This window comes from Amblyraja radiata, chromosome 21, assembly GCF_010909765.2.
Source record: "Amblyraja radiata isolate CabotCenter1 chromosome 21, sAmbRad1.1.pri, whole genome shotgun sequence".
NCBI classification, from domain to species: domain Eukaryota; kingdom Metazoa; phylum Chordata; class Chondrichthyes; order Rajiformes; family Rajidae; genus Amblyraja; species Amblyraja radiata.
This window is the reverse complement of record NC_045976.1, coordinates 28,948,220-28,975,929: the sequence shown is the minus strand read 5'-3', so window position 1 is coordinate 28,975,929 and position 27,710 is coordinate 28,948,220. Positions and strand designations below refer to the sequence as shown.

The 27,710-nt window shown below is 40.6% G+C and overlaps 1 protein-coding gene across 2 annotated transcripts in view; it reads right to left on the bottom strand.

Annotated features, from left to right (window-relative positions):
• Positions 1–27,437, bottom strand: part of lhfpl3 (LHFPL tetraspan subfamily member 3) — a 58,252-nt gene extending 30,815 nt beyond the window's left edge. Inside the window, exon 1 of one of the 2 annotated variants that reach the window (XM_033039892.1) lies at positions 26,656–27,437. In XM_033039892.1, coding sequence (XP_032895783.1) covers positions 26,656–27,058 — 403 coding nt within the window. In that variant the 5' untranslated portion in view covers positions 27,059–27,437. The remainder of the gene's footprint in view (positions 1–26,655) is intronic. The other variant, XM_033039891.1, reaches the window with a different exon arrangement.
• Between the last annotated feature and the right edge of the window lie 273 nt (positions 27,438–27,710).

Here is a 27,710-nt window from a genome sequence, read left to right as displayed (position 1 = left end):
TAAAGGACTATATCAATTAATCATTATCTACACTATACTCCAAGCTCCAGTAGCAATATCAGTAAATAAGAATGAATAATGATGGTGAACTTGGTATATGATATGATTCTATATTGTTTTAATACTAAAGATGATGGAGATCATGACAAAAAGCAACACTTTTGTTAGTTTATTTACATGTTTCCCTGGGAAGCCATATTGATTGTATTTTATGTCTCTGCTGATTACATCAGCAAGCTAACCTCCAGAGATTTCAATGAAGGTTTGAATTCATTCATATTCAGAGGATGTCTAACCTTTCAGTTCAGAATGCTGCAGATACCGCCATAGTGTTCAATTTATTTTCACAGTATCATTTTGATATTAGAATCTTCCCTGTACACATGTAACAAACCTTACTTAAAAGGCAATCACAACATAAAATTTCATGAACCAGTTTACTTGTGTTCCAAATCTACATGTAAAATAAAGATAGCATGACCTTGTTTGAAATGTTACAATAATGGAATTTGTCAGGACTATTTGCCTATCCAGAGCAAAAACAAATCTAACCATTGCCTTTCCTCTTAAAATAGTAGATAATGCAGTCATCCTGTAATAGTATACATATAACCCTCCCTGTGGGAGGCATGTGGAAAGCACTTAGTGGTTAGAGGAGCCTTACAGACAAGATGATTTAACTATTCTTTATCAGCAAAAATAAGTGTGTTTGTCATGGCATATTTCATTCTTGACTATTAAGGTAATAATATATGATGTTAGTATTTGATTATGGATAATTTAATACTTTCTAGAGGGCAGATTTTGGAGCATTACTCATTAATTGTCAGTAAATACATTATTTTATTCCAAAATCAATATCCCATGCAACAGACACTGATTTCACAAGTTCACGTTATCGGAGTAGAATTAGGCCATTCAGCCCATCAACACCGCCATTCAATCATGGCTGATCTCTGTCTCTTAATCCCATTTTCCTGCCTTCGCCCCGTAACCCTTGACACCTGTTGTATTTAGTTCAATTCTTGAATTCTCATGTAATTAGCTCAAACTCTGTAGTCTTATAGTTTTACATCAACTATTTTATCCAGCTTCTCAATAGTAAACTATTCTGATATAAAGTAAATTTGGTCAACCAATCAGAAACGATTTCCATTGACAAATACTATTCGCTGGAAACTGCAGGAAATGAATGGTGATGAAAAGAACAGAAATGCTTAGAATTCTGTTTTCAACCAATAATTTGTGTCCAACAGATCAGTACTTTTGACCCATTAGCATTGATATAGGAGACCCTTAACTCTGATTCCTCAAATGGGTAAAAATAAACACACATTGAATTTTGTGCATTACAGGAGAAAATTCTCCTGACCCAAAAATATCTTTGCATTTATTTCTGACCCTTCAATGTCTCCCAACTTGAGTTCACATTCCTTCAATATAATCTCTGTTAAATCCCCAACTCATTTGTGGGATGGAGCCCACATATTTCCTGTTGTTCCTCCCCCACTGTGGTGTGTATGAAAATGGGCTCCTTTTTGTTCCCACAGATATTTTGAATCTGTTAGAAAGATCATTTATTCACACTGAATTTATTCCATTTGATTTTCACAGAAATGTTTAGTGATGATTTTAACTTTTCTTGATGCTTTTTCTGTGCTTACTGAAATTCCAAGTTTAACATTAAAAATCTTCACATTCGTTGATTTCTACGCCTATGCATAGCATGTGTTGAAAAACATGCATTAAATTAATATATTATGAAAGCTCCTCTAAAGGAATCTGACCAAATGACCCTATTGCTCAAGATTGATTCAATTTTATTTGCTATAACATTATGTACTGAAATTTGCATATAGTTCTTTCATAGCTTTTTAGTGTGAAAAGACAGACAAAAGCCTTGACCAGACTAGAGCCGTCGTCTTCAAAAACCATTGATAAATTTAACTTGCATCATGCAACCTTGACTAATGCAAGGCTAATTAATTCAGAAAATTTGAGTGGACGGGGAGTGTGGGAACTGTGGACCCGCTAAGCGGACGGAGACTGTGGGAACCGGGGACCCGACGAGTGCACAAGGAGCGTGGAAGCAGTGGACCCGTTGAGGGCATAGGGAGTGTTGGAACCAGGACACAGCGAGTGGATGAGGAGTGTGTGAACTGTGGACGGGGCGTATGGGAACTGTGGACACAGCGAGTGGGGGACCCAAGGAGTCTGTGTGCGAATAGGGAATGTAGGAACCGTGGCCCTGCTGAGTGCATGGGGAGTGTGGGGAATCAGGGACCCGGAGTGGACGGGGAGTGTGGGAACTGGGGACACAACGAGGGGAAGGGAAGACACAAGCTGAAATAAGAGATATTTGCAATATCCCATAATTTATTGCTCCATGTTGTTTAAAGAAAGTGGCTGAAGTCTCGATTCAAATGTAGCTGAGTACACAGTTCCCTTTTCCATGTGAATGTATGAATTAGGAGCAGCGGCCAGCAGCTCAGTCCACCATTTAAAAGGATCATGGGTGATCTGACTCAGTATTCCTGTCTCTCTGTGGAAATCCATCCTTTCCTTGTTTATCAAGAATTAATCTATTGAAACACAAGAAACTGATGGAGGAACTCAGAAGGCTGTGAAGTATCTGAGGGGGAATGGACAGACGGCGTTTTGTGTTGGAAATCTTCTTCAGTGATGGAGTCGGCAGAGATAGCTGGAAAAGGGAGATGATGGTAGAGCAAAGCCAGGCAAGTGATAGATAAATGTAGCCAAGGTGGATGGGGTGATTGGCAGATGGGTGGAGTAAGCGACAAAGGCCAGAGGTGAACAGGACACAAAAGGGTGTCAGGTGAAGAAAGAAGAGGTGTGAAGTATAAATCCAGAGAGAGGGATATGGGTGGAATAGGACAAATGGAGGCCAAAGAGGGGGGACAAGAGAGGAGATGCGAAGGGAAAGAAGCATGGTGTCTTGTGTGGTGGAAGAAATGTGTTTGCACTGAGGTGGGAGTGGGGCAGGGGAAAGAGGAGTGAAATTGGAGGGGTATTACGTGAAATAGCTCGAATGGGCAGATATGCCATGAGAAAAGATTCAACATGTATAGAAGAATAAGAGGGGAGTTGATTGAAACACAAGATCCTGTGGAATTTTGATTGGGTGGATGTAGATCGCGAAAGGGGTGTCAGAAATACTCTACTTTTGTCCTCAGAGATAGTCCAAATGATTTTGAAGCAGGGTGAAAGTTAGTAGTAAAGTTTATGAAATCAATGAGTCCTGCCCAGGTGCTGGAAACAGCTCTGATACAGTCGTCAATGTGACAGTGAGAGAATTGGGGAATGGTGCCAGGGTACATTCAGAACAAGTAGTGTTCAACGTAACCGACAAAAAGACAAGCATAGCTGGGGTTCATGCAAGCGTCCCTAGCTACACCTTTGACTTAAAGAGAGTAGTGAGGAGTCAAAGGAGAAATTGTTAAGGATTAGGATGAATTCTGTCAGGCAGAGGAGAGTATTAGTTGAGGGGAACTGATTAATCTATCTCTGCCTTATAAATATTCAAGGATTTAGCATCCAATGGTCTTGAAGAAAAACAATCCTGGGTCTCACAATCTCATTGTGTTTTTAAATGAATGATCCCTGATTTTTAAACAACTTTTACAGTTATAGATTCCCTCACAAGAGGAAATATCCACTCTACCTCCACCCTATCAAGACCCCTCATGATCTTATGTTTCAATCAACTCTTCTCTTATACTTCTGAACTCCGGCATGTTGAACCTTCTCTCATGACAAATTTGCCCATTCAAGCAATCAGTCCAGAAAATATTTTCAACAGTGACTAAGGCATAGCATCCAATGTTATAAAGGATGTTCTCCATGCAAACCTGAATACCTATGCATTTGTTGACCTGGTCCCCATGTCATTCGAGGTGACCATTTCACGAAGCATTTCACTGTGTGTACCTATCAGCTGTTAGGGCAAACATCTCTTCTCGTAGCGTAATACTGCACCAAAGCACACCCCTTGAACCCTGAAACAGGCCCTTCAGCCCATTGAGTCAGTGCTGTCCCTCAAGCACCTACTTATAATCCTACGCTAACCGCCTTTGTTCTCCCACATTCCCTTCAATTTCTCTCAGATTCTATCACTCACTTGGAGATGAAAGACATAAAGCTCTCTGCCTCCGAATGGCCTACTCCTGCACCTATTGTCTATTGTCTATTGTCTAAACCGGTGCAACAACCTACATGTAAGGGGGAAAAAAGCAGGCTTTACTGCAAGCAGATTGGAAAAGATGGACATTTAGGACTTTCTCTGCCCCTAAAAAAGAAAATATTTGCATTGGAAACAGATTAGAATTACCTTTATTGTCATTCAGACCTTACGGTCCGAATGAAATTTCATGCCTGCAGTCATACATACAATAATACAATAATAAACAACAATAAACACAACTTAACATCCACCACAGTGAGTCCTCCAAGCACCTCCTCACTGTGGTGGAGGCAAAAATCTTAGGGCTGCAGTCTCTTCCCTCCTCTTCTCCCTCTGCGCTGAGGCGATACCCCACCGGGCGATGGCACAAACAGTCCCGCGGCTCACCGAACCCCGCAAACGGGCCGGCTCAAACATCGCGGCCCGGGTGGTCGAAGCTGCTGCCCTCCAGTCCAGCGGACACAGCCGCTGGCCCGCGGCTGAACCCCGGACTCAGGTCACCGCCACCAGAACGCCTTCCCAGCCACCGGAGCACCGTTCCAGCCCCGAGCCGGATCGCCCTCACGTGAGTGCCGTTCCTTCCTCGAGCTGGGCCGCTCCGACGGGAGCACCGTACCTCTCTCGAGCTGGGCCGCTCCGACGGGAGCGCCGTACCTCCCTCGGGCTGGGCCGCTCTGACGGTAGCGCCGTTCCTCCCTCGAGCTGGGCCGCTCCGACGGGAGCGCCGTTCCTCCCTCGAGCTAGGCCGCTCCGACGGGAGCGCAGTTCCTCCCTCGAGCTGGGCCGCTCCGACGGGAGCGCCGTTCCTCCCTCGAGCTGGGCCGCTCCGACGGGAGCGCCGTTCCACCCTCGGGCTGGGCCGTCCTGATGGGAGCGCCACAGCCCCTCACGGGAGAGTCTCAGCCCCGCGCCAGGCCGCCCTCACGGGAGCGTCACAGCCCCTCACGGGAGCGCCGTTCCAGCCCCGAGCCAGGCCGCCCTCACGGGAGCGAGCCCAGGGCAAGTCCTGACTGGCTCTGCCTCCGGAGTCTCGAGGTCGCCAGCTCCGCCATTAGGCCTCAGCGCAGACGGAGGCAGAGAAGGGGGATACGACAAAAAAGTCGCATTCCCCCAAAGGGAGAGACAGCAATCCCTGTTTCAACCCTCCCCCCCCCCCCACATAAACACAACCTAAAAACCAAAAACTTAACTAGACAAAACGAGAAAAAAAAACACAAAAAAGTAAAAACAAACGGACTGCAGGCGAGCCGCTGCTGCCAGGGCAGCGCCACCACTTCCGGTGCTTGAGGCAGGGAGGTTCTTCTTTGAAGAGAGATTGAGTAGCTTTGGCTAGTGTTCATAACAGTTTAGAAGAATGAGAGCTGGAAACCTTCTTTCCCTGATTGGAGAGTCTGCAACCAAAAGGTACTGCTTCAGGGTAAGGGTTCAGCCATTCATTTTTATTGTGTTTAGCTTAGAGATACAGCATGGAAACGGCCCTCTGACCCACCGAGTCCTCGCGGGCCATCAATCACTCATTCACACACTAGTTCTACACACACTCTATACACTTGGGCAATTTATAGAGGCCAATTAACCAACAAACCCACATGTCTTGAGGCCAGTTCATTGGCTATATTTAAGAGGGAGTTAGATGTGGCCCTTGTGGCTAAAGGGATCAGGGGGTATGGAGAGAAGGCAGGTACAGGATACTGAGTTGGATGATCAGCCATGATCATATTGAATGGCGATGCAGGCTCAAAGGGCCGAATGGCCTACTCCTGCACCTATTTTCTATGTTTCTATGTCTTTGGGATGTGGAGGAAACCAGAACACCTGGAGGAAGTCCATGCCATCACAGGAAGAAACTCCACCCAGACAGCACCCAAGGTCAGGATTGAACCCAGGTCTCTGGCACTGTGGGGCAGCAGTTCTACTAGCTGCGCCACTGTGCTGCTCATTTGGGACTGAGATGATGAGAAAGTTGTTAATTTAAAGGGTTGAACATCGTTTACAATTATTATTTTTTTACCCCCATAGAAACAAAGGGTTTGGGCAGGAAAATCGATAATAAGGATCAGCTTTAACCTAACTGAATAGTGAAGCACGAGTGTTTTATGGTTCACTTCTACTCCTATTTTGAATCTTATTATGTTCTTTAATATTTCATGGATTTTTAAGCAATGTTATCTATATTATATTATTTTTACTTAAAAATTGACGTTACTCAAAAAACTAGTCTTAACAATGCTTGAAATATCTTTGTCATTGGCAGTTACATGGAAATTGCATAAAAAAGTATCTTGGCAGCATCTATTAATATAATTACTCATCCATTTTACTGCAGCCACTGCATTGTGTAATTACTTTTTTTTTGCTTTAAAGCCTTAGCATAGGAAGTGCTTATGCCAATATCGAAGTAGAAAATAATGTTGCAGTTGACTGTGCATGTAATAAGGTTATTACCAGGATCCTTAACATCTTTTTCACAATTCAGTACCATCTTGTGCCAATACTTAACCCAAGAGTAAATATTCTCACAGCCACAAAACAATGTTGTTATACATCCAAAGAAATTGATAAGGTGAAGTGCTCTGGATGAATTTACAAAAAAGATTTACAATCTATTATTGTTAATTGCTTAAGAATTGCAGTGAAATATTTATTTTCACATCTGAGCTGTCCAAAGGAAATAATTGCCAGTGGCTAAATTATATAAAGTCAACTTCTATGCAGATTAAACCAAAGGTACTACAGGTATTTTTATATTCTGAACAAACTGCAACAATCACTTACATTAAAACTGCATGTTTGCAAAACATAAACATCTCAAAACGTTTCACAGAAGCATTATCCAACAAAATTGCATATCAAAAAGACACGAGGTATTACAGAAAATAACCAAAAGCTTGGGTAAACAGCTCAATTTTAATGAGCCTCTTAAAAGAAGAAAAGCAAAAGAGGGAGGTAGAAAGATTTACAGAGGAATTTCTAGAGATTATGGCGTTAGAATGTGAAGATAAAACGACCAACATTGCAAAAATTGACAGGCAACTTTTCACTCAGAAGGTGGTGGATATATGAAACGAGCTGCCAGAGAAAGTAGTTGAGGCAGCTACTACAACAGCATTTAAAAGACACATGGACTGGATAGGAAACAGATATTCTAGGAATATGGGCCAAACACGGGCAAATAAGGCATCCAGGTCTCCATGGACGAGTTGATCTCTTCAATGTATTGCCAGTCAACACCCCAAATCTATGTCATTTCCCATATATTTTAAAATAAACTAGTTGTCCTTTTACTGAATTTGTTTATCCTCTTGTGAAAACTTTGATATTTTTCCACAATAAATTTAATTTGCAACTTGGAGACACAAGACACTGTAGATGCCGGAATCTTGAGCGAAAAACAAACTGCTGGAGGAACTCGGAGCACCAGGCAGCATCTGTGAAGGAATGTGGACTGACGGCATTTTGGATTGGGACCTTTCGTAAGTTTTGGTTGGTATTAACTCCATACATCAGGAGCACATATGATGCCTTGCACAAGGGGCAGACCACAAACTACCCATCCGTTCATCCAGTCAGGTTTGTCCAGCTTCATCTGTGGAAAACTCTGGAGTTCCCACTTTGGCTTCATGAGCCATTTCAAAACCCACAAAACTAGAGTAGAAGCAAGCCATCCTTGATCTCAAAGTGTTGTGTAAGAATTTAAAGATCATCAGATCATTCTCAACCATCTCTCTTCTAGCCAGGAATTGTGATGTTTCTATATGCAGATTTATTTAGTTCAATCTCAGTTTGGATCTTGACTATACTGATAGTCCGAATCTCACTTGCTTGTTTTCTGTCCAGGTTTTAATATTCTTAAGTTCAGAAAAGCAAATTTTTGTGCTTTTTTTAAAAACTGAATTTCATGAAATTCTGTTCATTTCTGACAGTGTTGAGAATGCTCGATAATCAGATAAAATAAGTGTGAAAGAACAAATATTAAATTAAGATCTTTCTTTGTCATAACCTACTTCTCTCATGAATATTCATTTTGATCAATGCCCAATCTTACTCATATAGCCAGAGATTAATTGAACTAATTGTTGTTCCCACTTTAGAAAAGAATGGACATTGCTAATGACATCATTTACTGTTTGGCTAATGGATTTAAAGCTAATCTACAAAACTCAATAAAAGAGCATTCTAGCTACCAAAAAAACCTAATTGATATGAATTTACATAAAATTAAACAGGAGAAAAGATAGGCCATGGGGAAATAACTAAAACAGTTTCTTGTGTACCAAAAAGATAATATTTTTTTTATTGAAAAGTAATGTAGCAATTATACTTGTGTGTAGAATGTTTAGGCCAATTATAGAGAAGCAAAATGACCCACTGAGCGAAGGACCAATCAATTTTGTCATGGAAAAAATTAACTTGGAGATATACTTTCTATAGAGGAAGAGAGATGAAATCACACCAGACTGGTTTCTGGGATGGTTGGTCTGCCATACCAGGCAGGATTGAGTAGGCTAGGCTTTTCTTCTTTAGAGTTTAAGAATGAGAGGTAAATTCTTTATTGTGTACACAAATTTTGAAGGGCTTTGGGAGGACCTTTCCCCTTGCTGCCAATCAAGGTCACCCACCATCTCAAGGGGTCACCCTCTCAAAATAAAAGTTAGGCCATTTAAAACTGAAAAAAGGAAAATTAATTTACATAGGCAAAGTTTTGCATTTATCAAGGAGAGCAAATGATTGGGTATTTATAAAATGGAGATTGATAGGTTCTTGTTTGGTAAGGGTGTCAAAGGTTATGGGTGGAAGGCAGGAGAAAGAATTGAGAGCGAAAAATAGATGTCATTAAAATAAGGCATAGCAGACTCAATGGTCCAAATGACCTAATTCTGCTTCCAAGTCATAATCCTATGATCAATAATTTACCATTTTGGTGTAAACCTATGCAAGAAAGAAATACTGACAACTAATCTACTTGCTTAAAAGGCTTAATAACAGAGACACAACTTCATATATTTTGTGCTGCGCATTGGAGAATAATCATGATTTTGAAATATCTAAAGAATTGCATGTAGATTCAACTGCAGATGCTGGTCTACAAGAAAAGAGACAAGGTGCTGAAGTAACTCAGCAGGTCCGGCAACATCTCTGGAGAACATGGATGCATGATGTTTTGGGTCAGGACCCTTCCCAACCCGAAACATCTCCTATTCATGTTCTCCAGAGACGATGTCTGACCCGCTGAGTTACTCCAGCACTTCGTCTCTTTTAAATTGCAGGGAGTTGCAAATAAGTAAAAAGCACACTGAGGAAGATTTAGTTCTGAACTCCGATTTAGTTCTAAATCACCTTTAGCCGAACAATCCGTGGATAATTCTGCGTCTCCAATTACGTTTAAGGTGAGAACAGGGAAATTTAAAGGAGATCCGAGGGAAATTGTTTTAAAACAGGTAGCAATTATAATGAGCTTCAAGAGGACATGGTAATGGCAGATAGAATTACAAAGTTTAAAAGGCATTTACATAGGTACTTGAATATCAAAGGAAGGGAGGGATATGAGCCTAATGGGCCTGTCCCACTTAGGCGACGACAGGAGACCATGCGGTCGCTGGGGAGTCGCCTTCATGGTCGTGAGGAGTTGAAAAATTAGCCGCGATCAGAATGAAGTTGCCATGGAGAGTAGCGAGAATTATCGTGTCGTAGGGGCAGTGGTAGTGCGTTGCCAAGAGGTCGAAGGTTATCATAGGTTATCGTAGGTTGTTGCCGGTGCTGACCAGTGAATTTCATTGGCTCATTGGGAAAATAAAACGTAAACAGTAGTTTTCAGAACCAAGGATAACCGATCGGTAATGTTAATGTCCGCCGAGCTTCACAGCCGTGTATCTCTGGCTTCTTAAAAGTTGTCTCCACTCCTTCTCCCCCCCCCCCCCCCTTTTAAAGGACTTACGTGACCCTTCCCGTACACTGTTCTTTCACCGTCTTAGTTACAGCGCCAACTTTTCCTGTTCATCGTGGTGTGTGTCTGTATCACATTGGCTTTGCACCATGTGAATTTCACTCAGACAGCGCTCCCCCCACTTGCCCTGTCCCGCGCCCACATAACTGGCTGGTGAAGGAAGCGATGTGTGTGTGTGTGTGTGTGTGTGTGTGTGTGTGTGTGTGTGTGTGTGTGTGTGTGTTCCACTCTGACAGTCGCCGTTCCAGTCGCCGGTTTTTCAGCAACCTGCTACAACTTGACAGTCGCCGGCAGTCGCCTGAAAAATCACCTAAGTGGGACAGGCCCATAATGCAGGTAAATGAGAATAGCATAGATCAAGGTCAACATGATCAATTATCTAAAGATCCTGTTTCTGTGCTGAGAGCTCTATCACACTATACCATTCCTCTGATGTTCCTATCATCACAAAAGGAACTACCGGTATATTAATGCAAGGTATTGTTTCTTTGACCGTTAGAGAAATACTACCAATATTTGGGCCTCTGCTCTAATTCCTGAGTATATGACTCTGCAAATGAGAACTCCAATTCAAATATCACCTTTAACCCACAGACTAATGCCGTAATGTAATTATTCACACTGAATAAATAAACTGGATTGAACAGAACTAAAAATAGAAGCTAGTTAAACATTAAGAAAAGTTAGTCCTTATTGTCTAACTGATCACTTGCCTATCAGTAAACTCTCAATACTAAGTTGTAAAATATGAAGCGCAGATCAACAAACTTCACAATGTCAGGGTCACCAGTAATGATGGTGAGATTCTTTAGGTGCTTGTGGAATTCAATTTGTAAGAGGATCATGAGCTTTCCGAGCTGACAAGGTGCATAACAAGAATGCTGATCTATTGATATCTGCTACGGTCTAAAGGCTGCAGTTATATATGAAGGTGAAGTAGACCTTGAGAGCTGACACTGAAAAGCTGGTTAACTATTGCAAGAGTAGACAAAAGTGCTGGAGAAACTCAGCGGGTGCAGCAGCATCTATGGAGCGAAGGAAATAGGCAACGTTTCGGGCCGAAACCCTTCTTCAGACTGATGTAGGGTGGGGGGGGGGTAGGAAGAAGAAAGGAAGAGGATGAGCCAGAGGGCTGAGGGAGAGCTGAGAAGGAGAGGAGACAATAAGGGCTACCTGATGTAATCATCTGATTGCAAGATGTCGGCTTCCAAAGATAATTTCCAGCACACTTCATCTCCAAGATGCCAATGCTAGCAGTGAGGTAAGCATCATAATAAATGGACAGAAGCTTAAGCATGATGTACTTCCAATTTTTACTTTAGTGCTACCCTTGACTGAACACTAGAATGTGAAATTTACGAGAGCTAGGTAGCAGCAAAGGTGAAGAGAAATAACAGCATTCTTAAAAAATGGTCAGAACCTTCATGGTTTTGTTTAGTGGATAAAGGCAATGACCAGCATAACCAATTGTTGGCTTCAGGAGAGGAAGCATTAACATAAAACGTATTTGCTGAAAGGTCAAGAACCTTGCCGCTTATACAATGGCAATAACTCTTCCTAAGATGGTGACATGACATGAAGCATAATTGTCTACAATTATTGACAAAAATTCCCATGCAATCGCTCATGATGAGTTAGAAGTAAACTACTAAATTACTTTGTTCAAAAGGGAACTGCAGATGCTGGAATATCGACGGTACACAAAATTGCTGGGGAAACTCAGCGGGTGCAGCAGCATCTATGGAGCGAAGGAAATAGGCGACGTTTCGGGCCGAAACCCTTCTTCAGACTGAAGAAGGGTTTCGGCCCGAAACGTCGCCTATTTCCTTCGCTCCATAGATGCTGCTGCACCCGCTGAGTTTCCCCAGCAATTTTGTGTACCGTACTAAATTACTTTGATTGAAGTAAACAAAAGTAACTGATGAGACTCATGGATGAGAATGACTCACAACTCCAATTAAATGATTCAGAAAGATAGCATGCGAAATCTTTGTAAAGAACAGAATATGTGTCCTGAAAAATAAACATTATATTTCCTCTGGGTACAAAAATAGATACATATCTTTGGCATACCTGTTACATTTATGTATAATTTTTTGCAAGGAAGAACTAACTCTTTATCAACTCATCAAGTTGGCATAATACGCCTCATTTTTAGAATGAAAGCTATGATGCATAGAGCTTACTAAAAATGGAATAATTTGGCATAATTGCATTTTAACCAACTGCAACGCTATTTAGTGTTAATGAGCTGCCAGAGAAAAGCTGTAGAAGTGGATACAATTCTGACTTTTAAAATATATTTCAACAAATACTGTATATAGAGAGGAAGGGTTTGGAGGGCTATGGGCCAAATGCAGGTAAATACGCCAATATGTCAACTCGGCCGGCATGAACAAGGTGGGCCAAAGGGCCTGTGCTGTATACCCTATTTACAATACAATATGAAAGATTCTGCCAAAATGGAGGCATTTAAATTCATGCCTGCTCTCATAATTTCTCTCACGAATGGCATTATGGGCAGTAAATTGGATCTACATTCATTTTCTTTCTGACCAGTTTTCTCCTGCGAATGGCCAGTCCTGCCGCTTCAGAAATAATTTATGTGATATCCTGTGATTAATCAGAATATATACAATTAATGGCAGAGCCCTCAACCACATTGACAAGAGGAATCGTGGTATCCAAGGCCATAATTCACTAAAAGCAGCAACACAAATAGACCGAATAATAAAGAAGGTGTTTGGTATGCTTGCCTTCATCAGTGGGAATCAGCAAAATAGAGTTGAAGGAGAAGGCAGGTACGGGATACTGAGTTGGATGATCAGCCATGATCATATTGAATGGCGGTGCAGGCTCGAAGGGCCGAATGGCCTACTCCTGCACCTAATTTCTATGTTTCTATGTTTCTAAGATCAAATATGATGATTCTGGTGAATGACTGAGCAAGCTCAGATAACCTACTCTTGTTCCAATTCTCATGCTCTTTGTAGTTCAATGAAACATATGGCGGCATGGTGCACAGCGGTAAAGTTGCAGCCTTACAGCGCCAGAGTCCCCGGTTTGATCCCAAAGTAAAAGTGCAACCTCTTCTTAACTTCTTAAACCACTGGTCACAGACGTCCAGCCAGAATAACACCCTTCCACCATCTTCTATGGGTAAGTCAGTTCTGAATCCATACTGGGAGGCACTGTAGAATTTTGGGTCTACCTTGCATCCATACTACCATGTCACCATGAATACCATACATCTTAATCTGCAGGGAGGATCTTATCAAATGCATCACTGATATCCATGAAGACATCACCCACTGTCGCACTCTCATCTTTGCCATCTCCTCACAAAACTCATTCAAGTTTTTAAGACAAAATCTGCCCCGCACAAATCCACACTGCCTGCCCCAAATTAGACCGTTCTTTTCGAAATGCGAATAAATTCTATCCCTAAGAATACTCTCCAACAGCTTCCCTACTACTGATATGAGACTCACCGGCTTATAATTTCCTGGATTATTCTTATTTCTGTTCTTGAACAAATGAACTTTGGTTACTCTCCTGTTCTCCAGCATTGCCCCTCTCTCAATAACCTGAGATAGATCGCAGCATGCCCTGGGGATTTAGTTTCGTTTAAGTTTAGTTTAGAGATACAGAGCGGAAATAGGCCCTTTGGCGGACCGAGTCCGGGTTGCTTAACTTTCCTCAGTAAAAGCTCAGGAAAGATTTAGTAGGAAAGAGTTGGAGATTTGTCCATTGGTTGACCTACAAACATATTTCCATTAACATCAATCCTTTCATTCAACACAAGATGCTCCATGGGCAATGACCCATGAGAAAGGGATCAGGGGGTATGGAGAGAAGGCAGGTACAGGATACTGAGTTGGATGATCAGCCATGATCATATTGAATGGCAGTGCAGGCTCGAAGGGCCGAATAGCCTATTCCTGCACCTATTTTCTATGTTTCTATGTCTATGACTTACTTTTGAGGTCAATTCTCTGCAGGAACTGCAGCAGTCAAAGGGTACGTAGTAAACTCCCGCTGAATGCAATTTTATATCGATCAGACATTCCCTGTCTCAGTTGACTTTGATAGAGGACAAAACTGTCGACCAGACCAATGGAGATTACTTCCCTGCTCATGATCAAAGTGGTTTTTGGGCGGCATTTGCATCCATCCTTTGGGAGGAATTGACAGAGAGTTTGCTGAGAGTAAAGAGAAGTCCTGCCAAGCTGATGAGAGTGTTGGTGGGGGGGGAACTGTTTGTTTCTTTGTTCAAGGAAGAAACAGAGGGCCCGAGGACTAGGACTTTCCTAATGGGGGATGAAGTGGACAGATACTGCAGAATGACAAAATAGTGAAGATTAGTTGGTTGGAACCAGGGAAATGGAAGCTATTAAAATGGTGGAGAGCATATGAGGTGTGATTGGGAAAGGAATGGACAAGAGGATTGAGGATAATTTTATCCACTTTAGACCCAGCATTATCTCCTTGTTGATCTCAAAATGACCCAGCATATTAGTGTACCCCATACTGGTCTCACTATCCTTCATGTGAAGGGAGTGAACTGCAGATACTGGTTTAAACCAAAGATAGACACAAAAAGCTGGAGTAACAGCATGATAGGCGGCAAATCTGGAGAGAAGGAACGGGTGGCGTTTCGGGTCAAGACCCTTCTTCAGAAACGTCACCCATTCCTTCTCTCCGGAGATGCTGAGTTTCTCCAGCTTTGTGTGTCTATCTCACTCTCCTTCATGTTCTTCTCCTTGGTGAAAACAGATCCAAAGTAGTTGTGTAGTACCTCAATTTTATTATTTCATTCCAAGCACGAATTACATCTATCCTTGAGTGGTTCTACCATCTCCCTAGTTACCCTCTTGTTTTTATTGTATGTATAAAAAGCCTTGGGAACCTCTTTAACACAATAACATTTCATGGCCCCTTCTGGCCTTCCCAATTTCCTGTTTGGGGTTTTCCTGCATTCTTTATATTCCTCAAAGACCCTATCCGATTTCATTTTCTTAAACATTACATATGCTTCCTTTTTCTCATTGACCAAATTTATAACCTCTCTCATTATCCAAGATTTCCATACCTTGCATTCCTTGTTCTACTTCCTTACTAGAACATGCCAGTCCTGAACTCTGATTAGCTGGTCTTTAAATAACTTCCACCTGTCAGATGTGTACTCACCCAAGGACAGCTGCTTTCAGTTTAGTTTAATTTATTGTCACGTGTACCGAGGTACAGTGAAACACTTTTGTTGTGTGCTATCCCATCAGCAGAAAGACAATACATGATTACAATCGAGCCATTACAGAGTAGAGATACATGATAAAGGAATAACGTTTAGTGCAAGGTTAAGCCAGCAAAGTCCGATCGAGGATAGTTCGAGGGTCACCAATGCGGTAGATAGTAGATCAGTGCTCTCTGGTTGGGGTAGGATGATTCAGTTGCCTGCAATTTACCCTTCCCAGCTCCTGTCAAGTAAGACTGTAATTTCCCCTCCCCCAATTTTGTACTTTCTCCCCCAAGGTACTTACTCATCCGTACACATAAAACTATTTTGAAACTTACGGAGTTGTGGACACGGTTCCCAAAATGCTCTTCCACTGAAATGCCTTCAGTTAGCTGGCTGGCCAGGCTTGTTTCCCAATACAAGTTCCAATATGGGTTCCTCCTATCATTGGACTATCCACATAATGTTTCAAGAAACCTTCTTGGATACACCTTACAAATTCTGCCTCGCTTCCTTTAATTTCCTTAGTATCCAGATATCTATCCATCATGGTTGGACGAATCACAGATGGGGACGAGTCAGAGTATAGACGTGAGATCGAATGGTGCCAGCACAACAACCTGGTTCTCAACATCAGTAAGACCAAGGAACTGATTGTGGACTTTAGTAGGGGAAGGATGAGGACCCACAACCCTGTTTATATCAACGGGACAATGCTGGAGAGGGTCAATAACTTCAAATTCGTGGGCGTGCATATATCAGAAGATCTTTCCTGGACCCAGCACACTAATGCAATTGTAAAGAAGGCACATCAGCGACTCTACTTACTGAGAAGATTACGGAGATTCGACATGTCGAATAGGATTCTCCTAAACTTCTACAGGTGCACGGTAGAAAGCATTCTGACTGGTTGCATCGTGGCCTGGTTCGGCAACTTGAACGTCCAGGAGCGAAAAAGACTACAAAAAGTTGTGACCACTCCCCAGTCTATCACTGGCATTGACCTCCCCACCGTCGAAGGGATCTATCGTAGTCGCTGCCTCACAAAGGCAGCTAAAATCATCAAGGACCCACACCATCCTGGCCACACACCTATCTCACCACTGCCATCAGGAAGAAGGTACAGGAACCTGAAGACTAACGTCCAGGTTCAGGAACAGCTTCTTCCCCACAGCCATCAGGCTATTAAACACAACAAATAAGCTATGAGCTCTGAACTGCAAAAGACTATATTATTATTTGTTATTTGCACTATATTTGTTATTTATTGAACTTTTTCTTTTTTTTCCCCGTTATATACAATTGCAATGTTTACATATTTACATACTCTGTTGTGCTGCAGCAAGTAAGAATGTCATTGTCCCATCCAGGACATAAGACAATAAAACACTCCTGACTCTTGATCACTGATTTGAATTAACTCAATAACTGAGCATTCACAGCCCCCTGGGATAGAAAATTCCAAAGATTAATCACTTAGAAATAAAAAAAATCCCTTTGTTTCTCAGTCCTCAATGGCTTACAGTAAGACCCTGACCCCCAGTTCCGCAGGAAAATCATCCACCTATCATTCACTCTCCTGAGCCCTCTGCAGAATAATTTTAATGGGATACCAATCATCACCGGGTGGCGTCGTCAGCAATGGCAGCCTTGCCAACGGTCTGTCTGTCTTTTTATCTTTTTGTTATTTTTAGTGTGTTTTAAAAGTATGTGTTAATGTTCTCTGGTTTGTTTTATGTGGGGGCTGTGGGAGGGGGTCGGGGGAAACTTTTTTACCAATCTCTTACCTTGCCGGAGATGCAATTGTTTTCCGGATCGTATCTCCGTTTGCTCTGCGGCCGAACATCATGGAGCTGGCGGCCTTGCTCGAGACAGACTTTGAGCCCCACCGCGGGGCCAAGGACTTGCCAACAGAGCCTGTGATCCCTTGCCTGGGATCGACGCTCCAACTGCGGATTTCAACATCGAGGAGCTCGCAGTCTCTGGTAGAGACTGATGGCCGGAAGCTCATAAGTCGCAAGAGGTTCGACCAGTCCCCACCCGGAACCGATCACCTGGTGCCAGGAGCCGAGATCCCCCCCAATTCCGGAGCTTGATCGCCCCAACGCAGAGGGCCCGACCGCTGGCTATGGTAGCAAAGATCGTCCCGTCAACGGAAGACTCGAGGCATCCGACCGTGGGAGAACAAAGAAAGGAAGAGATTGACATTTTTTTTCACCTTCCATCCCAGTGAGGAATGTGTAGGAGTCACTGTGGTGGATGCTTATGTTAAAATGTATTTTGTGTGTCTTGTTGCTTTTTATTGGTATGACTGTATGGCAAATCAAATTCCTTGTATGTTGCAAAACATACTTGGCTAATAAAGTATGATTATGATGATTATGAATATGAAATAGTTTGGGAAAAGCAGAATTGCTCAAGCCAGAGAATAACAATTTTATCAATGTATTTAAATATTGTTGTCTGCAGAAATATTTTTCTAAACCCAAGAAAAGAGCAGGTAATGAGTAATATGGTGGAGTTTAATTATAAAAAGCAGGAAACAAAGTGCTGGAGCAACACTGCAGGTCTATTGCATTTGTGGAAGGAAATTAATAAATGACGTTGGGGTTGGGACCCTTTTCAGAGTTCTGAAGCGGGGGGGAAAGCTGGAAAGAGGTAGGGCAGGGGCAGAGCATGATAAGACTGACTTGCTAGATTCTGCTCTAGCCTTACTTCTCCCCCGCCCAGTTTTTTCGCATCTAGTCTATGTCTGAAGGGTCCCAACTGAAACATCATCTGTCATTCCCTCTACAGATGTTGCCTGGCCCGCTGTTCTTCCAGCACTTTTTTTTCCTCAGGTTCCAGCATCTTCAATCTCTTTTGTCTCCAGATGTTGATAATAACCTGACAGATGTTATTATGGAACTCTAATTCATTGTTAGCTTCGTAAAGTAAAAATGTAATAGTTATTATTAAGATTCTAGATGTTTGTAAAACAATTTTAACGCACGAGTGCATGATTTATGGCAGTCAATTGGGAAAAAAACCAATTTTCTATGAAATCCCCTAAAGAGTGTGGTGTACAAAATAGAATTGTCAAACAGACACCTGCTGCACATTTGGAAGTGGAAAGAGTTCAATTTAGTAATTAAAGCAGCCATGATTAACAAAAGAGCATGGAGACCATAAATGACTGGACTAAAATGTGTAAAGAATAGTTTAGTCCATGGGACTGTTGATTCAGAAGGAACTGTAACGAAAAATAAAGAAACCATAGTGAGAAATAGAATGAGTAATGTACATAGAAAGTTAGCAGCTCTCAATTATGTTTGAAGAAAATGTTTGATGTTTTGAAACAGAGATGGTTAATGCTGCAAAATAAACTCCTGATATGGCAGACTTTTGAACTGGTACTTTAGTCTTCATAGCAGAGGAGAACAGCTGCCAATTTCCACCCTGCTTTCACCTTCTCATCATCGATCTCTGACTTTTCCTTTTTCTTTCTGAATCATTCTGTGTCTATCTCAGGGGATTGACTCATTGCAAATATCCATTACAAGCCACAGATTATTGTGTTTTCCTTCAACTACCTTGACTGTACTTCCTCCTATGTTGCTTCCTAAAAGAATTCCATTACAATCTCCCAGTTCCTTTGTCTCATTGCATTCACTTTGATGATGAGACATTCCTCCTAGTTGCCTTCAAAATGCCTTCAGGAACCGTGGCTTCCTTTTTACCATGGTGGACAGAGCCTTTGACTGCATCTCATCTGTTTCCCATACATCTGCTCTCATCCCCTCATCTGGTGCAGAGCAAAACAGTGTTTCTCTGACCTTCACCTTCCACCATTTTTAATGCATCAACTTTTCAATTTCTGCCACTCACAATTAGATCCCTCTACCAGCTACACTCCTCTTTTGTTTCAGCATTTCAAGGGATTTCTCTCTTTTTGACTCCCTGGTCCATTCTTCCATTTCCAGAAGCACCTAGTGTGCAGGAATAAAAATTAGCTTCCGATTCTCTACCACTTTAATTCTCAATTCCATACTCACTCTGGCTTCCTGCACTGTAATAACAAGGACAACAGCACAAGCTTGAAGAACATCGCTTTACATTCCATCTGGGCACACTGCAACTTTCATACTTAATATCAAATTTTCCAACTTTAGGTAACTTGCTCCTTCTTGGCTACTAAAAACTAACTTGTTTTCTCTCTTTCCCAGTTATGATGAAGGGTCTCGGACGTGAAACATAATATCTTGTTTACAGTATCTTTCCATAGATGTTGTCTGATCGGCAGAGTCCTTCCTGCAGATTCTGGGTTTATTTTAGATTTTCAGCAGCTATAGATTTTTCTTCTGATTTTTGTACAAAACTGGTGTGAGCCACATATCCAGTTTTGCTTACATATCTTTTCAGGCACAATATAATTTCCAGGCCACCATTCTATTCTTTAAGAAAATCTTTTCCAACATACCTAGCCTCTGACAAAAGATCTGAGAAATTAAATTGCAATATATATTTTAGATAGTTTGATTATTTATATTGTAGAAAATATTGCTGACACTTGAATTGACAAGGCACTTCATCATACATGGGAGTAGACCCAATGGAAATGCACATATTCAGCACGACTTAGGAGGAAAGACATATTTAAATCAGCTTTTATTCTTGTCATAAATAAAACAGAAAATATGGCCAACTCCTGGTAAATGCTGAAAGGCTGAAATAAAATCAAAAAGTCAGAAATACATAGATTAACCACTATCTGAAATACAGCTTTATTCGGAACGGGCTGTTTGGCAGAAGGGTTCTTATGAGGCTTATGCTGTACATTTTTGTTACTTTTACATTTGTACTTCAGAGACATAACATTTTCATTGATCAATAAGGCTGATTGGTTCAAAGACCTTGCAGGCTGAATTTGACAGCCTCCAGAAATAGCCATTACTGAAGCACTTGCAGTTGAGCCCATGCCACAGCATGGATAAAACCCACCAAAGCTGAGAGTGTTTTCTCCAAACCTTTTTCTCACGTCCCATTTTTCTTCAACCCAAACTTTCTTGTAATTTACAAGGTGCCGCCAATATTAGCATCAATCTCTTTCATCTCCCTCCCTGAACAATTGTTACCCTAGTTCCTTTTTCTTTTCATTTTAGGTACTAAAAAATAACTCAACCACATAGTGGAGGAATATCAAGACAGTGACAATGAAAATTGTTTCACCAAATTTCACACTCAGACCCATCAGCTCAGACACCATTACTGAACATCGTTTTGAGGACAGTTTAAAAATGGGATTGGTATGTTAGTGACACAAGGCTTGAATTACCTGCAGCCTACAGCAAAACATAGAAAATTCAGTGCCAAGTTCCTTAAGATTGCAGGACAGTAGAGAAGCAGGCTACCATGTTAATTTTTTATTTGTCACTTCAAATTATAGAACTTTACATTTTAGTTTAGTTCTAGTTTTAGAGATACAAGATGGAAACAGGTCTTTCGACCCACTGAGTCCATGCTGACCATCAATCACCCATTCACACTAATGCTATGTTATCATACCTTTCTCACCCACTTCCTTCACACCAATTTGCAAAGTCCAATTAACCTTCTGTAGCAATAAATTCCACAGATTCACCACACTCTGACTAAAGAAATTCCTCCTTGATTCCTTTCTAAAGGTACGTCCTTTTATTCTGAGGCTTTGGCCTCTGGTCCTAGACTCTCCCACTAGCGGGAACATCCTCTCCACATCTGCTCTATCCAATCCTCTCATTATTTGGTATGTTTCTATGAGGTGTCCCCTCATCCTTCTAAATTCCAGCAAGTACTGGCCCAGTGCCATCAAACGCTCATCATATGTTAACCTAAACATCCCTGGGATCATTCTTGTAAACTTCCTCTAGACCCTCTCCAATGCCAGCACATCCTTCCTCAGATATGTGGCCCAGAACTGCTCACATTACTCCAAATGCGGTCTGACCAGTGCCTTATAATGCCTCAGCATTACATCCCTGTTTTTATATTCTAGTCCTCTCGAAATAAATGCAAGCCTTGCAATTGCCTTCCTTATTACCGATTCGACTTGCAAATTAACTTTTTGGAAATCGTGCACTTCCATTGACTTTCCTTTGTCTATCCTGCTATTTACTTCCTCAAAGGATTCCAACAGGTTCTTCAGGCAAGATCTACCTTTCACAAAACCATGCTGACTTTGGAATATATTTTCATGAGCCTTTAAGTACTCATAAACCTCATCCTTTATAATGGACTCTAAAAATGTGACATGCTTCTGCCCCCACTAATATATTAGGCAATGAGTTCTGGACCCCACCACTTTTTTGGTGCAAATATTTGTCTTAATTCCTCTTTAATTTTTCTATTATCTACTTTAATTTTATATACCCTGGGCATAGACCACTCTGCCAAAGGAAATAAACCTCCCTTTGTTCTTCATGTGTAGCCTCATATAATTTTACACACCTTGATTAAATTTCCCGTGAGCCACCTGAATTTCAAAGAAAATAACACCAGACTCTTCATAAATACCATTTTTCATCTGACAATATCTTGTAAATCTCCTCTGTATTTTCACCATTCCAACTAACCTATGATGTGGTGACCAAACCCCATACAATTATCATGTCATAAGTGATAGGAGCAGAATTAGGCTATTCGGCCCATCAAGTCTGCTCCACCATTCAATCATGACTGACCTATCTCTCTTTCCTAAACCCATTCTCCTGCCTTCTCCCCATAACCCCTGACACCCATACTGATCAAGAATCTATCTATCTCTACCTTAAAAATATCCACATCCTTCTGTGGCAAAGAATTCCATAGTTCTACCATAATCACTCTGCACTCACATTCTCTATCACAACCCCTAGAGGCAAGTGTTCTAACCACCAATAAAAGATGGAAACACCCAGCAGGTCATGCAGCATCTGTGGAAAGATAAAACGAGTTAATGTTTCAGGTTAAAGAAATATAACCTGAAATATTTATTTCATCAGAAATAAGATGTTAAGGAAAAAAGTTGGCTTTAAGTTGCAGAGTTGCTTGCGAGGAGGAAATAGGACAGAGAATATCTCTGATAGATAGAGCGAGGTGATTCCACTGTTTAGGGAGCCATCTAGTTGATTGATTAATTATACAAGTTAAAGAAAAAGAAAACAAAAATACTTGTAATTGCTGTGATATTCACATTGGAGCTATTGCTGAAACCAAATGGAGAATGTTTGAATAATCAGCAGATCAGACGCTGTCTGTGAAGAGATAAAACATTTAATAATATTACATTACATGGATAACCTTACAGCAGAACTGCCAAATTTGACATTAGCAGAATGAGGAAATTTAATGAAATTGGTGAATTCAAAATTGAGTCCAAAGGCTACAACATGTCTAGAAGGAAGATGAAATGTATTTCTAAAGCTTATGCAAGACCTCATTAGAACGATTGGAGATGTGGAGTTGGATGGAGCTCTCAGGTTGAGGCAGGGTGGAACTGCACTGATACTTGTACGTCATTCTATTTACTGAATTGCTGCATTTGAATTGCGGCAGCAAAAATCTAATGTCGTTTAGTCAAGGTGAAACTCCTGATTTCAGTAATTGTGCCATGGCAAGGTAAGATCAGTTCCCTCAGTATATTATCATATCTACCCAATCCATCCAGACATTTCAATTGATTGAAAAATATCAGAGCGACCAGACAAAAGCAACAACTACACTGCTGGAAGTTGTTATTTGCAGGTTAATAATATAACAATGCATGTAGAAGTTCAAGGCCATCATCATCCATCCACAGTAGCATGACCAATAGCAATCTACCACCATTATTTTTTGTCATTAATACAAAGCACATAGTAGAAGAAAAATGACAATTTTATTGAATTTAATATAATTTTCTTATGTTTATATTCCTCTAGAAAGCAGACCGTATTCCTTAGGAAATTTAATTTTCTGGAGAGGATCTATAGGCATGTTTTTCAGAGTTATTGTATTTTTTCAATGGCACCAGATAACAGTTATTTGAAATAGCCCTCCATTCTCAATGTTGACATGTATCTCCTGTACATCAGTACCTTTTTTGTTTAGTTTTGTTATTCTTTTGCTGCAGGTCTTTTGTCCCCCTGGCCTCTTCAAACTCACATTTTATTGGATGGCAAAATACAGCTGCTGGTGCTAATGGACTGGGTTATGAATCCTGGAATGAAGATCGTCGCCTCGACAGAAGTGAATCAGATTTTTACATCTACAATTCAAAGGCATTGTCCCCAATAAATATAATGGTGAACAGGCCTTACTGCAATTGCACTCTACTACTTTGTAGGAATTCAAATTTAGCAAATTTAGCTGTGAATTCTAAAGGCAGATTTTGAATCCACGAAGGGTCTCGACCTGAAACGTCACCTATTCCTTTTCTCCAGAGATGCTGTCTGATCCGCGGAGTTACTCCAGTATGCATCTAGATTGACAAATGGAAACCTGATAACCAAGAAAGATTCACTAAACACTTGAAAAATATTACTGCAACAGGTTTCACACTTTCCACCAAGTGCCAGAGAGGCCATACCAAATGTAACCATTACACTGTTAGAAGTAGGTATATTGCAGAATTATAATATAACGAATCATATAATATATGCAGAAGTTCAAGGCACTTTCTTCATGCTAAAAATCTTACAAATTATTTTTGTAGTTACTTGCTCATCTTATGCAAGTATGACGATATAAAAATCATGCAGAATCAAAGTTTAACACAGATATGCCTCGATGACAAGGTAAAGATCTCAATTCTTGACACTGTCCATACCATAGACTCACAAAGTGGCCCAACTGTCGCCACCTCTTATGATCAGGCATTTCATCTTGCAGCTATAACAGCTGCCCACCCATAGAAGATAATTATTGAACATGTTAGTATAGTAACATAATTAGTAACAGAACTCTAGCCAAATGATATGATGAGGAACCTCATCTACTTAACCATTTCCTACTTGAGCAATGTGATTCAAACCAGATCCAAAACCTATTGTAAATTGTTCAGTTCTCTGCAATGTACCAAAATAGATGTCCACTCCTGAATATTTACAGGTTAGGACTCACTCAATTCTCAATGATAGCTTTGATAATCTGGTGTCAGAGTCAGGCAGCTTCATGATAGTCAAGGGGACTACAGATGAATGATTATCCAGCCTCGTTATTAAGGAGACCCAAGATAGTAAATCTGCATCTTTAGTCCCAATATGTATATGTATGTACATTCATATACCTTCACAGGAAAAATATTTCATATTGAACATTAATCTAAAGTTAAATGAAGATAATTTGCCTTCAGCATCATTAAAAGTAACATACACAAGATAGCTTGTAAAGTCCCAAGCACTTGGTTGTTCTAAAAATCCTGGATGCCAAGCACAATGCATTTCATTATTTTCTTAATATATCATTTATCTAAATGTCTGTGTAAAAATAATTTTATATTAAAATTACATGCCTGTACCAAATTATAATGACCAAATAACTAGGTAATCTAACCTTGCCTTATCCTGCTCTATATTCCAAACAGTAATTAACTTTAATTTCCAGCAAGATATTGAACAGAAAGATTTTGCTTTTAATTACTGGATGCTGTTAAAGTGATTGCATTATTTTAAAACATGATCTAATCCAGTTGCAGATCTCAAACTTGTTGAATATTTAGCACAATAATCTTTCGCCTGTAAACAACATTTGTAATATTGTGAGAATACCAACGATCGATCCTACATAAGGAAAGAAGTTTCATTTGTTAAATATGCTGGAATACTAGCAGAATACAAAGCTATTTCAGACACCTGTGGAACACTATAAATCTGTTTTATTAAAACAGTATAGCAGTATATAAATATGGTAGATTTATGATTAGATCAGTGCTCTACCCCAGGATAGTGGAAAGTCTATTACATTATTTGCAATTCACGCATTTTTTCCAGTTGTTTAATTTTCACTTTTTAAACTTTTAAACATAGTGACTACTGCTGGGAACCAACCATAATTTCATAATGAAATCTTCAAAACTAAGTAACTGTTAAATCGCTGAATCTTTACTTACAAATCGTCGCAGAAACATAACAATCCTCTCCATTCCTCATCGTATTAAATGGGGTACTTTTCAAACATGTTGTTTGTGGATTCAGAACTACTACCTTTCTACATATATTCCACTGACATTGTAAATTCCTTATCATACACGAATCAGTGCACAACAGTCAATGTTTCAGTTCATGTCAGATACAACAGATTACCTGGTTTCATGAACCACATTGCCTTCTCATTATAGAACACGCTAATTGATCTGCATATGACTATCTTTACACTTGACTCAAAAATATAATGTTGCAATAAAAAAGTAATAAATTATCAAATAAACGTTTAAAAATCATATACCAACTATTTAGATCAAAGCAGTTGCTCCAAATGAATATGAATAGGTACAAATCATGTTTACTATAGATGCAACATGTTATAAACTTGAAAAGATCGAACAAATTAATGCGTTAACAAGTTAAATTGTTAGAAAATCTGTTTCCAGGGTCTCCTAACTCATAATACATTAATGAACTCAGTCCAAGTTCCCCTTGTCAGTACAAAGTATCCTTGTTTTTAAAGCAGCCTATAGCTACAGATAGGTAAGCTTGAAATTGAAACGTGTTATCCATGGATTACCCAATAGTCAAATGTCATTCGAGGCATCGGAATTTTAAAATATGAAACTGATCAAAATGTACATTATAATCGATTATTAAAAACGATTACAGCAATTCTATTATTTTAATTTGAAATGTATTGAAACTCACATGAAGAAAGCAAAAAAGAGCGCTTCTATATGTTGATGAAGACCCAGACTGGAAATAAGGAGGAAATGTCCTCTGCAGTCGTCCAAATATATATGATTGTAACAATAAATTAAAAAATGTATTGTGATACACCAAGATGAGACCGTTGCTTAAAACATCAACATTTTAAATGTCTTCATCTGTTTTAAGATTCACCATCTATTTACTCGATCACTTTCCCAGCTATCTTTCCTTTTATCTGTTACTGTATGTGTGTTAAAGTTTTGAATACAGACAAAATACCTGGCTGAGATAAAAATGATAATATTTCGAAAGGAAAGCTGCCGCTGCGGAGATTTGCAATTTATGCCAGGAATTGACCTTAAAAAATCTTTGCAATGTCCAATACAATGCCTGACTGAGGTTCTGGGCAATTCAGTGCTGACTGCTCTGCGTGTTCACTCACCAGCTGTAAGTTGCACCCATCCGCAGATTTTGTAGACGGTGGCCGTATTACAGAAGAAGAAGAGAACGAAGCATGCGATGCAGCCCATGATGAGCGCCATGGACGTGGCGATGAAGAAAGAGGCGGCTTTGAAAGCCCCGGACGCAATGGTGGCAAAGTCAGTGAAGCTACCGCGACAGGTCAACTCCCGGGAGAGCCCGTTCCCGATGCAGTAATGAAAGAGCCCGAAGTAACCGGCTTGGGGGGTATCCACGCCATCCCCGATCCAATAAGGCTGGATGAAGCACACCACATTCACTATTGCAAAACAAATGGTGAAAATAGCCCACAGTACACCGATAGCTCTTGAGTTCCTCACATAATTAGTGTGATAAATTTTAGCTGCCTCCTGAGCTGGCAACATTCTGCTATTCGATATCGTCACCCCAACTCGGCAAAGATGATCTTCAATCTTCGCAGAAAAAAACACCTTCCGATGCAGAATATGTCGTCTGATATTGTCTTGAATCTGACATTATTCTGGAGTTACGATTCCATGCTGTGATTTTAACCTCTCATTCCGATCTTCTTTTTGTCAGACTGATTATCTTTCCTTCCCACCGATCACAGAGTGGAGATGCAGAGTGCGTGCATCAGCGACGCATACCTCACCCTGGTCGCGACTCAGTTCATACTCCGGTGCTGAAGAATTATTGGAGCATGGAGAACAGTATTTAGCTTGCGAGCCGCAAAAGCCCCTGACACCAAGGACGGTATGAAACAGTTACCCGAACACCACATCCCACAAGCACGAATTACCAAGCGCGCTGTATGTTGGGACATGTAGTTCTTGCTAAAAAAATTAAAATAGAATGATCACCGACCATTGTAAGACATTGCAATAATAATTACAAATACATTTCTAGCAACATATTACAACATTAAGTAGTTGCCAATGAGCTGACGCTGCAGCATCATCAATCAAGGTTCTATCCAATCCAGTTCTACACCGTGATCCAATCTAGCTCATATGTTCATTAACAGTATTTGGTATCTGTTGCTATTCCTACCTTATT